The following is a 14,588-nucleotide window of genomic DNA, read 5'->3' as shown; positions in this document are numbered from 1 at the left end:
CCTTAGAGTAGCTGCGACCGTTTTCTGGGCTCAGGAGTTTGGTGGTGAGCTGCCCAGATTGGCAGGGTGGCAGCCCTCAGCCTGAATTTCTCCAGGAGTCACTGTGTCACCCCAAAACCACCTGCACTCCCTAGGCCTGCGGGGTGCTTCTCCCTGTTGTCACACAGGTTATACATGGAAAGTAGGTCATACAGGAAGTCTGTGGTGAAGGCACCCCAAGAAGTCTGGGGAGGCCAGGACGCTTTGAATCCAAAAATGGAGTTTTGTACAGCACCAAATGCCATAAGATGCTGACATCTCCCAGTGGCCGTTGCTTATCATCCTCTCTCTAGCTACAGTAACCACAACATCAATCCTACACTCAATCCCCTCCGTAGAAAAAGTGATTATAAGATCATCCTAAGAAGGGACTGAGGCTGGGAGAGCCATTTGCCTTGTTAAAAATACCCACTCTGAAAATCAGACCTGTAAAACCATACTCTCTGTACCATGTGGCCCTTTACAAAAACAACAGAATTCCAAAGTTCTGGCTAATCATCTTACTCTTGATCTTCTTTCCTGTTATTACAGGACTCCCAAATGCCACTGCAGTGCACATAAGTAGCACCTAGTCTCATTACTGGCCTGGGGCCCTTGTAGATAAAATCCCCTGGGTGATGCCTCTGGCTGAGGTTCTTTTCTTGGTTGTTTAAAACGAAAAGCATTTCTAGTCACTGGAGGGAGAAGGGAGGGGAGATACCCTTAATATGGCCTGGAATTGGCTAGAAACACCTGGGAGTTTAAACAAGTGATTTGTACTCAAGGCCCAAATGGGACGTGGTCCTTAGGGCCAGCGTAGTGGGGAAACGTAGGTTCTGTTATGGGGAAAGTGATGGAAACTGAAGCTTTTTAAGAGACTGTGTCAGAGGCTGGACACCAAAGGGTGGAGACAATTGAGAAAGAAAAAAATAATGCCCTAGAAAAAGGCTTATTCCAGTCTCTAGGCAGGGAAAGCCTAAGATAAGCCTGAAATATCTTTTTGCATGAAAAATTAAGGACATGCTTGCCCTGGCTAGTGTGGTTCAGTGGACAGAGCACTGGCCCAAGCACCGAAGGGTCGTGGGTTCACCATGGGCCAAAAACTAATCTTTTTAGGTGCATAATCTTTTTTAAAAAATATATATTTTATTGATTTTAGAGAGGAAGGGAGAGGAGAGAGAGATAGAAACATCAATGATGAGAGAGAATCATTGATCGGCTGCCTCCTGCACGCCCCCTACTGGGGATCGAGCCCGCAACCCAGGCATGTGCCCTGGCTGGAATCAAACCTGGGACTCTTCAGTCCGCAGGCCCATGCTCTATTCATTGAGCCAAACCAACCAGGGCTTAGGTGCATAATCTTATTCAATCCTTATAAAAACCATTAGGAGGCAGGTAAGAGGAGTAGTTAGCACTGACATGGAACTACTTGAACAGTGTTTTAAGCACTTTACATACATTAACTCAATGTACATAATGTATGTAAATCCTCACAACAACCTTATAGGATAGGTATTATTATCGCCACGTTTTACAGATGAGAAAACTGAAGCGAAGAGACTGTGGTAATGTGCCCAAGGTCTGATGGAGCAGAGATCAGAACCCAGGTAATCTGAGTCGAGTCTGTGCTCTTAACCTCTCTGCTCTGCCCCTCGTGTGAATGGCTCTCTGTTCAACCTGCGCAGTAAAGAATCATTACTTACATTGCAGTGCACAAAAGGGCCTGCATCTGCCAGCTCCTCCGCAATCCGGACAGCTTCCTTCTCCAGCTGCTCCTCTGCCGTTCGGGCGGGCACGATGACTGGCGGGGCCTGATTTCCTGGAGCAGCGTTACCATCTGGCAATACACCAAGAAGAGCTAGAGCTTTAAGACCTGCATGGAAGCAAATGAGAGAATCGTTAAAAGTTTTATAAAAAGGGTGATTTCCTGCAAATGCCATAAACCACTTAGCTACTTTATAGAAATAAAAGACTGAATTCTCTAAAAACCAAACCAAGGAGTACTCAATACAAACCTCTCTGGCTATCTAAATCTATTCAGCTCTGATTTCACACACCAAAAGTTTGGATAGTGAGGGATACATGTACTTTATTAACAATAGATACAATAGGATTGTCTATTTAGAAAATCATCAACAGTAACATAGTAGCCCCACACAAACAGATTTCTAAATTCCCACTGTCAGATAGCAAAATAGCTCTGAAGCACTGAGACTGCCCACCTGCTTCTTATTACAGGCCTGATTTCCCCAGTGTTGACTAGAATGGGGAGTCCATTATTCTGCAAAGAATTTAAATGTCTCAGAAGTTTAATATTCATGTTATTTTCTTCTTAGCTCCCCTCAGTAAAGTCAAAATCATCTAGATATTTTATTAGTCAAACTGTTTTAGTTATAAATAGCTCTCATTTAGAATACAGTTGTGTGGGAGTAGATTTGCATTCCAGGTTTAAAAAAAGGCTGAATTCCTTTGGCAAAGTTAAGTCTGTAAGATTCAGATATGGAATACTTCATCCACAGACATCAGAGTTTTAATTATTAATTTATTTTACATCTTCATGTACATATGTTTGAGAAACTGCTACTGTAATGCCAACATTTCTCTCAAATGCATCTGGGAATTCAAAATGAACTTCTACCCCAGGGTGAGCACTGCTTTGTGGAAAACTGAACAGAGCAGAGTGTTTCACTTCTGCTGGGCTTTTCCTTCACAAGCAGCTGAGGGTTGGTTTGGTTTGGCTTCTGCGCATGAGGAGCAATCACCTTTTCCCTGGTGAGCCTTCATGAGACAGTCCCCGACAAGCTGCATGCACTGGCTCCGCAGGGTGACGGCACAGCTGCGGGCCTGGGGATCCAGCTTCTCACCATCCACTTCCTCTGAGCTGGCCAGGTGGGCACTATAGAGAGCCAGGGCGGCAAAGAGCAGCCAGGCATAGTTGTGGATGTAGGGCTGGATGAGCCTCTGTCGGTCGCTGCTCCGGATGGTCACCATCGGGTGGGCCGTGATACTGTGGGTAGGCAAATGGCTGCAAAGGCAAGACATTTTTAAGGCCTACACCCTTTTGTGAGGCTCCAAAAAGGAGAACAGTGCCTCAGGAGAGCACGTGCATGGTCACAACTGAGCATTCATTACCTCTAAGGCTATGATTATTAAAAATTTAAAGGTAAACATATGTCCTCACCCAGAAAAATGAATAAACACAAGCATTGTATATATCATTTCAGGATTTCACAACCCCAGAAAACTGTCTATGAAAACCAGAAGATGTAAGAGCTCATTACTGATAAATTTTGTAGGTGTAGTTACAGCATATTGGTAATGTAAGGAAATGCCCATAATTTTCAGAGATGGATATGAAGTATGTAGAAAAGAAATGATTTAAGATCTGTAATTTGCTTGAAAATACTTTAACAACAACAACAACAAAACAAAACAAAAGAGGAAGGAATAAGCTAAGCACACAAAGCAAAATCTTCCTAACTGCTGAATCTGGGTAATGGGTATTATGGGGATTCATTGTACTAGTACTAGTTTATTTACTTGTAGGTATATTTGAAAATTTTTATAATAAAAGGTTTTTAAATTATAAAAAATAGCCAAGGAATACATGGGGAAAAAAGTTACAGGGTTAGAGGACATCTGAGACATACCCATAGGAATATTTCTTTGCTGCATAGCATCCATAGCAAAGGTCAAAGTCATCGCACACATTGCAATTCATCCTCCGGCCTATGATCAAACCCTGGCAGTGATCACAGGTAAACTCCATGTTGACCATTTCATGGTCATCTCCATGGCCCTCAGGCTTCACCCCACCTGGGGAGAAAAAATATCAATGTGAGGTGGATTGGGCAAAGGGCTCTTAGAACAGCTGCTTCCAAACCTAAACCAACCCCAGAAGCAGAGCTATTCCCAATTCACTGATCAGGACATTAGGAGCCACAGGCATCTCCTGGAAACCAGGAATTCTGCCCAGTGGCTCTGAGCATATAATGAACAATATTCTCCGCACAGAACATCTTATCAATGGTACCGTGGACTGACTCCCTTTTCCAGCGCAGCAGAGACTGATCAAGTCAACGACCAATTTCCATTATGACCACTGTTTGGTAGAAACAAGTCCACGTGCCCTTTTGTGAGCTACCTACCATGACCCCTCCTCTGACAAATATTAAGCATCTACTGTGTATTCCTGGTAATAAGCATTGAGGAGTGACCATGTTTTTGCTCTTACCTTTTCATTTCAGAATCAGAGATTAAAACAGACTTCATAACCCCAGAGTGAGAAAGAATGTTAAACACAAAAGAGACTGACTGACTGCTCTGGTTTCCTTCCTACTCTAAATCCAGTGGGTCTCCAAACACTGCCAGAGACTCTACTTACTGCTCCTCACACCTGACCCACTTCTGTTCCCACTGCCACAACCCTAGCCCAGACACTAATCCCCTTGTCACCGCTGTGATTGACTTCCTAAGGGAAACTCAGATGGACAGAACCACCTTCCTCTAGCATAGCTCTGATCATGTTAATATTCTGCTTGAAAAACCTTCCCTGATCTCTGTAGACTCATTCAAATTCCTTAGCCTAGTATCTCAGGGCCCACAATCTGAGCCCCACCTGTCTCAGTCCATCACTCAGCTGGACACTTGAGCATGTCTACCTAAGCATGGTACAGATGCTCACTCCTCTGGCACTGGTCTTGCTCTGCTCTGGATGGTGATGCACTCACTCTCCAATGTTTCCTTCACATCACCCAGTCCTAACTTTCTTCAAAGACCAATTCACATTCACCCTCCTCCACAAGGCTTCCCTGCAGCAGTGATCACTGCTACTTCTCAATGTTTCCAGAAAAATCTGTACTTCTCATCTGTAACTCATATGCACACTTTTGTACTAGAGCACAAATGTCCAGTCTCCTTCCAGGGCAGGGGCTGTATCTTTTACCACTGGGCCACGTGCACTAAGAGCACTCAACTGCTCCCTACTGTTGGTCTGTTTTACCTCAGCACCTACAAGTCAAGAGTTTCAAGAATTTTTGAAGTTTGCTTTTTGTGTATGTGTATTTTACTACTTCTAAACACTGCATGATTCAGAGGAAAACTAATTTCCTGGAAACTCAACTGAAAGTACATTCATTGGTCCTGAGTATTTATCAAGTGCCTACATCCAGCATGATGAAGGTAACAGAGCTCTGAGACCTACGATTCAGCTGGGGAGATAAGGCTCATATTTGCTAACAAGTCAGAGAATACTACTGGGCAGTATTTTCATTTAGTTACAATGAGAATCTAAAAATGGACAAGATCACAGAAAATAGAAACAATTATTCCTTTTGGGTACAGCGTATTCAGACCCTCAAATTTACCTAGGAAGCAAGTTTTGCAGAGATCCATGTCACTGCACTGCAGGCACCGGTAGCGATGCCAGGGGGCAATCTCATCACACCCATCACAAGAGATGTCCACATTTAACAGGTCACAGTATCGAGCAATAAACATGTGCATCTGTAAGGTGAAATAAACACAATTATCCAATAGACTTTCTGATATGGCCACTATTCATTAATCAATCCATCCTTTAATAGGTACTTAAAATATTCCAGGCATTGTACTAGGTGCTAGGATTAGGAAATGAAGGAGCTTAGTGTCTAGTTAGGAATTCCCTCCAGCAAACAGATGACACCATACAATAAAATAAGGGCTTTGATAGGCATTTCAGGAGGCTTAGAGAACACAGAAGAGGGACATCAATGGGTGTTAGGTTTTTCAAAGGAGATAATTCCTCAATTGTGACCTGAGGGACAAACTGGTATTAGCTGGGTGGGGTTAAGGGTGAGAGCATGCCAGATAGAAGCAATAATAAGCTCTATAGGAAGTAAAAGGGAGCTAGACTCAAGAAAGTGGCAAATATTCAGTATGTAGACACAGCAGGGATGGGGAATAACCAGATAAGGTTAGAAAGGGTAACCACAAAGTGCCTCCAGTGCTAGTTTAAGGAGTCACTGACCATTTTAAAATAGAAGACTAACGTGATCAGATTTGAGCATGGTTATTACGTGAAGACTGGATTGAAGGGGACAAGACTGGATAGGGAAACTGACCATAACAGATACTGTTAAAGCAACCCCGTGACCTTCTGGTTCACAGGGCTGGGCTGAGCAGTAAATGAGACTTCAAAAGGTGGGCAGATTTGAAAGGCATTAAGGAGGCAGAAGTAGGATTCTTGGGGACCCACAGGATATAGGGATCAGTAAAAGGGAAGGGTCAAGAACGACATCCAGCCTTCTGGCTTGGGTACTTGGTTGGACAAGGATAGTGTTCACAGTTACAGGAAACTGTAAAAGAAGCATTATTTATTAACACTTAAAAAGAAAAACCTTCTGGGGAGATAGTAAGGGTACTGTTTCATGAACAAACAAATTGTTTTACTGGAAAGTAACTAGAGGCTACCGTACGGTATATCTTTATAGCTTAGAAATAAGGGAAATAAATCACTGTCACCATACAGTAGTAGATCAGAGCAAATATGCCAAGTCACTCTAGAACTACAGAACTATACAGAGAAAAATCGCAAAGGCCAAGTTGGTGTGCTCCATCCAAGCACTACAGAAGTGTTATATGAACAAAGTAACTGGCACATAGTAGGCATACAATACTAAGAAAACCAATGAATCTGAGGCAGCAGATGCCTGGCACAATGTGGTGGTGACAGATTAACACCTAGTGTGGAGAGATGGACATGCAGTTATCTGAGCCTAGTGCCTTTACACATCTGAATCATGTAATTCTGATTCCATGTCCACATGGCTGCTTCCATGCTCACCAGGCAACCTGATTGAAACGTGGCTTCCCATGTTGCTTGCCTATAGGAGAGGTCAGGGCCTTCAGCAATTCCATCTCTCACTGTAAATTAATAAATTGGCCTCATGAGCCCCTTTTCTGTGAGTCTAGTTCTATGGGAGAGAGCCACTCCCTGAGTGTGGTCAAGTCAGTATCCAGGGCCCCTCAGGTAAAGACCACACTCAGTGACAGTGCACTCACTAAGGCAGTGGTCACCAACCCTTTGGACCTCCCAGACCACCCATTGGCGACTGCTGCCCCAAAGGTTTCCTTAAACCAGCAGTCGCTAACCTTTCGGACCTCACGGACCACCAGTGGTCCAGGGACTACCGGTTGGTGAACGCTGCACTAAGGTAGTGCCTGCCCCCTGAGCCTGCTGCACTCCCCCAGGCAGACTCGCCTCTCCAAACTCCTAGCAAATCACTTTAGATTACTCTAGTTGAAATGTCTTACTTTCCTCTGCTTCTCTGGATCTTCCTGGGCTATTTTTTCATACCAGGTCTCAAACATGCCATCTTGACACTCATCCATCCATTCTGAATTCTGCTTGGCATCAGCAAGCTCATCTTCTTCACTCCATTGGCTGAAAGAAGGACGAAAAGAGAGAAAAGCATGCCTCTTCCAACAATCCTAGAAAGTGCTGGTTAGCAGACTGTGTCCCATGGGTCTAAAACATGGGGTATTTTTAAACTTGGGGGAAGAGGTCAATTTGCTTTTCAAAATCCCAAGATTTTCCAGATGCTTGATAAATATACACCAATAAAAAGGGAGATGCCCTTTCCAGGACAGACTACAATGGCTGAAGAACTAGAACTTAAAAGGTTGTACCTACATGGCATAATTCTACTTGACAACCTACAATGTGCCAGGCACTGGAGCCAAAAGAAGTGATTTTCTTAAAAAGTCTTATTTGGTCATGCTCAGCACACCCTAGTGGGATCAGCATGAGAAGGAAATCAGGAGACTCTGGGGCTTCAACTCTCCCACTAGCTGCTGCAAGATCTTAACAAAGTACTCAGCTTGGTCCTCAGCTTCCTCATTTCAGATAGAAATTCATACAGATAATCCATGGGCCCTTTAGCTGCAAAACTGTAAATATCCATTATTTCAGTTTACAGTTTGTTTTAGTCACCAGAATTTTAAATACAAAATGATTTGCTCGACAGAAAATGCAAAATAAGTTACCAGGCAACAAATACACATTTGTCCATTCACGTGTTCCAACAAATTAACGTAAGTCCTGCTCAAATTGAGCTCTAAGCTAGGTGCTATCAGGGACTGGGAGGCCAGGTGTGGTCCCACCCAAGGACTCATCACGTAGGTGCAGACAAAGCCTGAAACAATGAGCAGACTGCCAGGTGACGGCCCCTGTGCTGTGTCCCCTCTCTCAGCCAAGAGCGCCCTCTGACAGCAGAGCCATGGCTGAGGTTTGGTAAACAGAGACAGCTTGAATTCTATCTCCTTTTCCCAGAATATCTCTTCTGAGAGAACTGTTCTGGTGTTAACTCGTTCATTTATTTCCTCCTAATTCTCTCCTCTTGCTTTTCTTCTCCCATTCTCTTCTCATTTCTTTTCTACCCACATGAGTACTTAATGGGTAGCTTGATCAGTGTGGGAAGACATTCATTAAAAGTGGAAAGGAGCCGAAACCGGTTTGGCTCAGTGAATAGAGAGTTGGCCTGCGGACTGGAAGGTCCCAGGTTCGATTCCGGTCAAGGGCATGTACCTTGGTTGCGGGCACATCCCCAGTAGGGGCTGTGCAAGAGGCAGCTGATCGATGTCTCTCTATCATCGATGTTTCTAACTCTCTATCCCTCTCTCTTCCTCTCTGTGAAAAATCAATAAAATATATTTTTTTAAAAAAAGTGGAAAGGAAAAAAACCCTTCACAAACTATTTTTTTCTCATGCTTTAAGTCCTTATAATGTGCAAGATGTTATAGTGGCTAAAACCACATATACATATAACAAAAAATACAGAAAAGAATCCTTCAGTTTAACAAGCTATACTATTCCAAAAATGCAGAGAATCCTTATCCTCTGGGTGTACAATACAACCACCACCAACCAGCTTACATACACGACCATGAACCAGGCACTGGTCCAACTCATTTATTCCTCACAACAATCCTGTGAGGTAGGTGCCATTACTATCTCCAGCTCTAAACATGAGGAAACTGAGGCACAGAGAGAGTGACTAACTTGCCCAAGGTCACCAGCTAGTATGTAGCAAGGCCAGGATATTGCAGAGAGCCCAGCTCCAGAGTCCATGCTCTGAACCCCTCTGCTACATGCAATCTCTGAACTTCACACTCACCTCTAAGAACTGCAGAGTGTGGGACTATGCTCTTACCTGATCACACTGTCATGAACACTTATATTTTCTTGTGACATTTTCATGAGGAGATCTGGTAACTGAATGTCAACAAAGAAGGTGAGATCACTGGGTTCCCAACCCATATCCAAGAGATGGAGTAGAGCTGTCTGAACACAAGATAAGGCAGGCAGCAAGGACCTAAAGAGGCCGTAAAAGTGAAAGTTATCAAAGCTGCGCATCACCAACAGAGACAACAGACACAAAGGCAGGGAGCTGGTCTGATTGAAGTGGAAAGCACAGGGGAACTCCAGACTGCTGGTCTGGGTTCCTTATCATCACCTCTGAAGTTTCTCATACTCCATATGAACCTTCTTCAAAGAACAGGAGTTCCAAAAGCACAGAGTAAGATTTCCACTTTGCCAGGACTACCATAGAGGACATTTAACGGTAAAGGACTGACTAGTAAAAGTCACCTCTCAATAAATAGCAAGAGCAGGGCCAGCCCCAACTTAGATTATGCAACTTAGATGTAGAGAAGAACCATTGATTTAAGGCTTATGTCCAAACCACTTGCTATGGAGAAGACTGGGGAGTGGCTTTATTATTTGTTTTAAAACTGTATACAATACACCCTGGCTGGTTTGGCTCAGTGGATAGAGTGTCGGCCTGCGGACTGAAGGGTCTCAGGTTCAATTCCAGTTAAGGGCCTATGCCCAGGTTGTGGGCTCAATCCCCAGTGGGGAACATGCAGGAGGCAGCCGATCAATGTTTCTCTCCCTTCATTGATGTTTCTATCTCTCTCTCTTCCTCTCCCTTCTTCTCTGAAATAAATAAAAATATTTAAAAAAATAATAATAAAATTGTATACAATATAAGAAAAACTAAAAATAACAAGTTATAAATTCTTAGATAAACCAAGACCCATCCTTTTAAAAACTGTACACCCCATATAGAATAAAAGCTGGGAGAAAATATACTAATAAGTGAACATTAGCAATTAGTTCTAGATGGTAAGATTAGGGGTTATTTTCACTTTACTCTTTGTACTTTTATACATTTTCAACACTGATTTTAAAATCAGAAAAAGAATAAATAATTTTTCCTTAGAAATGACAAAGTTATCCAGTACCTGTCATTTATGCTACTAAATCCTTTAATTGCTTTGACCATAAAGAGGACAAATCGATAGTAAGTGTCTCGAATTTCTTTGTGTAGAGCTGCACCACAGCCTTCCAAGTGTCCAAAATAACTAGAACAGAGGAAATCATCGATGACTTAATTGTCAAAACATCATTTACTTAATAATAATTTGACATGAAAAAGAGCTAGGAAGAAACAAACAATGAAGTGGCACAGAAACGTAAGTAAATACAAATATACTAACTTCAGAAAATAACAGACAAAACAGCAAGTGAGTCCATCTGCCTGGGTCAAGAGGGCTGCCACAGGAGTAAGGAAACACAATTAATCTTCCTTTGCTAATATAAGAACCACCTTCCCACCACTACCTGAATGCCAGATACTGTGTCAGGTATTTTTCACAAATTACCTCCTTTTATCCTCTCCACGGAGCTGTGCCCACCCTTTAGCTTCCCTCCATTGATGCCGTTAGCACCAAGCTCACTGTCTTTGCTTCCTTGATCCTTGTCACCTCGGAGACTTCAACATCCATGGGCATGATGCCCCAGTCCCTCTGTCCCTGGTTTCTCTGCCATCGCCACCTCCAGTGATCTTCTCTATCCCCTTGGCCATCCCCGCCTGACAGTCACTTCCTTGACCTTGTCATCACACTAATGGCATTATCTCTGAAATCCTCACTTCAGGGCATCCTACTCTGACCACAACCTCTCATCCTGCTCACCTGCTCTGGGACTTCCACAGGGCATTTTCAATCCCAGGAAGCCCCACCATGATGCTGTCTCATGCTCACTATCTACTATTCCCATCATGCTTTCTTTCTTTTTGTTCCATATGCAGCTTAAGATCCCATGACCAATCACAGCTTAGCAATCACCAACTCCCTTGCTTTTTTCTCCCTCCATATACTTGCGTAAGAAGTCTTACACCAATCAAAACAGCTAAGTGATGCCATGTCCACTGCTGTATGTATATACAACACCTGGAACAGCACCTGGCACAGTCAACACTCAGAAAGTATTTACTGCGTGCATATTAGCAAAACCTGGTGAGGTACTTAGATCAGTATCATTACTGGAAAGGAGCATTACATTGATTTCACAGTTTCCAGGAGCCAAATAATGAGCATGAGGAAATGGCAATATAATCCTCACTGTCTGGTAAAATATAAACTCATCAGGAGAAATAAACACGTTCCTGGTATTTACTTACTAAAAGGATAGAACCCAAATTCCCTTAGGATGAGAGAACTGACCAAAAACATAAATTTATTTCTTACATAGAAATGATGGAATTATTAATTAGAGAAGACGAAGATTTCTTTAAACAACCCCTGCTCACTTTCCTTGAAGACTTGTAGTTTGTACTTACTTGGTGAACTCTTTCTGGCAGGTCAGAAGTTCCAACAGGAAAAGTATATAAGGTGGATGGAAGCAATGCGGCTGCCCCAGGGCTTCTGCACAATACTGAATTATCCTCAGGACTTCAAGGATGCTCTGGGCTTGGGCTTTTCTCAAGGAAAGAACCTTTACAACACTGGAGACAGAACTCAAGTCAGGAACACCCAGAAAACTCTTGAGCTGGGACAGAAAGAAAACACCCCCCCGCCCAAGTTCTGATGCCATATTAATACAAGGGAAATACTATTGTGAGGTATCAGAAATATCACTCAGGCAGGATATCAATATCTGTTTGCTACTTTTAGTCCAACATTACAGATCAGTTGACACCATCCAGAAGCCCAACAACCCATATAAAAAAATTAATTAAGAAGGAACCTCGATACATCTTTACTTCCCCATAGAGACAAAGCCTTCATTCTTAGGGTAGGAAATTAAAACATGAAATACTTCCAGAGATGTTGGCCTACTGACAAATAATTTTGACAGAAAATATCAAATTCAAATTTCTCCCAGGGTTAAAATAAGACAAATTTATAAATAGCAACTACCAAAAGAAATGTTTCTTTTCTTATCCTAACAGTACATTATTCATTATTGAGATATAATTTACATACAATACAAATCTTAAGTGAAAAAATACTTGTTGAAAAGAAAAACATTACCAATTTTTTTTAACATTCTAAAACCAATCTTGATCTATCCTTCAAGCATTACTTGCTCATTTTTAACATGAACTTCAAGCCTTTGAGTAGACTAGTTACCTATGGCTTGAAAAAAGAAAGTGCTAGGAAGGTCATGCCTGGCTCACCTCTCGTGGGAGAGTGACTGATCTTTAATGAAGTCCATGACATCCCTCAGCACAGGGTATTTCTCTTTCACTGTGGGCACTGGTCTGGCCTCCTCCATTGACCGGAAGGAGAGCAGCCGGAGTCGCCCTCGGGTGAAGGGGGGCCGCCGAGTGGGAGTGGAAGGTGAAGAGGGCTCTTCGGCTGTGGCAGAGGACACTTCTGTGGCAGGAGGGCCACTGCTGGGTAGCAGCTTTGGCTGGACGTCCAAGCCAGGACTCCTGTCTCCCGCAGCAGGGGGCGCTGCGTCCGTGGGAGATGCCGAGGCTTGGAAATGCTCTTCCACCACAGAGCTAGTCCTCTGGCGCTTGTCAAGTGGCTTCAGATGGTGATCAGGTTCATCTGTAGTCACCAACTTGTCACAGCTTTCTTTTGAACTTATACCCATGGACAAAAATTTTAGTAACAGAAGACTCTTCTGAATACATTCTTTTGCTACATGCAAAAAGCAAGAAAGACCATGGGGAAAAAGTCAAAATTAAACTTGTCGCCTAGTTTTAGAGAGAAAATGACCTATTTAAACTCTACAATTTAGGACAAGAAATACCTCCATTATTACAGTGATAAAACATATTTACTAACAGAGTAGAATCAAATTTTATCTAATTATATAAACCAAAATCTCCCCAGCACACTTGAAAAAGTTTTATTGTAGACAATTTCAAGCATATATAGAGAGAGAAAGAGAAAAAACAGTATAAAGTTCTTCCCTGTACCCCGCACCTAGCTTCAATAGTTAACCCAAGTCCCATCTAGTTTCACCCACTCCCCACTGCCATGCAGATTCCAGGTATCACATTATTTCAACTTCAAAAACTTCAGTATATTTCTCTAAAAATAAGAGTTAAAAAACAAACAAACATGATATCATTTTAAAAATTAACAGTAATTCCTAATTTCACTGAATATTCAATGTCAGCACACTTTCTTTTTTTTTAAAAAAAGTTATTGACTTTAGAGAGAGGAAGGGAGAGAGAGACAGAGAAACATTGGTCAGCTGCCTCCTACAGGCCCCTTACTGGGGATCAAGCCTGCAATCTGGGCATGTGCCCTGACCAGAAAACAAACCGACGACCTTTTGGTGCATGTGATGACAGTCAACCAACTGAGCCACCAGCCAGGGCTTTTTTTTTTTTAAATCCCCACCTGAAGATATATTTTTATTGACTTTTAGAGAGAGAGGAAGGGGGAGAGAGAGATACACATTGATGTGAGAGAGAAACATCCATCGGTTGCCTCCTGTACCCACCCCAACCAGAGATCAAACCTGCACCCTAGGTATGTGCCCTGACCTGGAACTGAACTCACAATCTTTTGGTGTACAGGACGACACTCAGACTAACTGACCTACCGGCCAGGGCTCAATGTCAGCACACTTTCAAAACCTAACAAGATGTAGTTCCAAAAGCACCTGATGCCTCCTAAGAGAAATAATTAGAAAGAAGTAAAAAAGAAAGTTTCTACATCCTTGGAAACTACATTTAGTACCTGTATTACGTTCCCTAGGTCAACACAGCTTCAATGAAACTAATCTAGAAGACAGGTCACGGGTTTTCTATGAAATGGAAACAGAAGGCCCAATAATGCCTGGAGTCAGCACACTCACCCAGGCTCTCAGGGTTTGCCTCAGCAGCTTCTGACCCGCGTTTTTCTTCTGCCTCGTTCCCCAGGCTCACCAAGGACTTTTGCTTTATCTCCATCTGAGGGGAGGATTTGAGACACATAATTAGGCTGTCCAGACACGGCAACAGGGCAGTCACAGCAAATTACTTCAAAAGCACACAGGGTTGAGATCATGGAGAACTTTATAGTTATTGTTCAGCTAATGAGGACACAGGAGTAAGACATTATTGTTAATCCTAGAAGTAACCCAGGCTATGAAGCTGTCTTAAGGTAAACCCACAAAACTACCTTCAACTATTTGAGAGGAGTTTGTACCCATGACCCTATTATTTAAAAAACTCTAGAACACTGGAGGTGGAGAGGGGACTATCTAAGGCTGATCTAGGACAGATGAAGAAGTGAAGGTC

General features: G+C 42.8%; 1 protein-coding gene across 2 annotated transcripts in view; it reads right to left on the bottom strand.

Annotated features, from left to right (window-relative positions):
* Positions 1-14,588, bottom strand: part of ZZEF1 (zinc finger ZZ-type and EF-hand domain containing 1) — a 107,012-nt gene that overhangs the window by 28,368 nt on the left and 64,056 nt on the right. For both annotated transcript variants that reach the window (XM_054709812.1, XM_054709814.1), the window contains exons 28-37: positions 14,165-14,258; positions 12,522-12,993; positions 11,682-11,846; positions 10,303-10,422; positions 9,210-9,371; positions 7,312-7,441; positions 5,385-5,523; positions 3,669-3,834; positions 2,781-3,043; positions 1,722-1,891 (exon numbers count right to left, since the gene is read on the bottom strand). In XM_054709812.1, coding sequence (XP_054565787.1) covers positions 1,722-1,891; positions 2,781-3,043; positions 3,669-3,834; positions 5,385-5,523; positions 7,312-7,441; positions 9,210-9,371; positions 10,303-10,422; positions 11,682-11,846; positions 12,522-12,993; positions 14,165-14,258 — 1,881 coding nt within the window. The remainder of the gene's footprint in view (positions 1-1,721; positions 1,892-2,780; positions 3,044-3,668; positions 3,835-5,384; positions 5,524-7,311; positions 7,442-9,209; positions 9,372-10,302; positions 10,423-11,681; positions 11,847-12,521; positions 12,994-14,164; positions 14,259-14,588) is intronic.

The sequence above is a fragment of the Eptesicus fuscus genome, chromosome 20, assembly GCF_027574615.1.
Source record: "Eptesicus fuscus isolate TK198812 chromosome 20, DD_ASM_mEF_20220401, whole genome shotgun sequence".
Lineage (NCBI taxonomy): Eukaryota > Metazoa > Chordata > Mammalia > Chiroptera > Vespertilionidae > Eptesicus > Eptesicus fuscus.
This window is presented reverse-complemented; position numbering and strand designations above follow the sequence as displayed.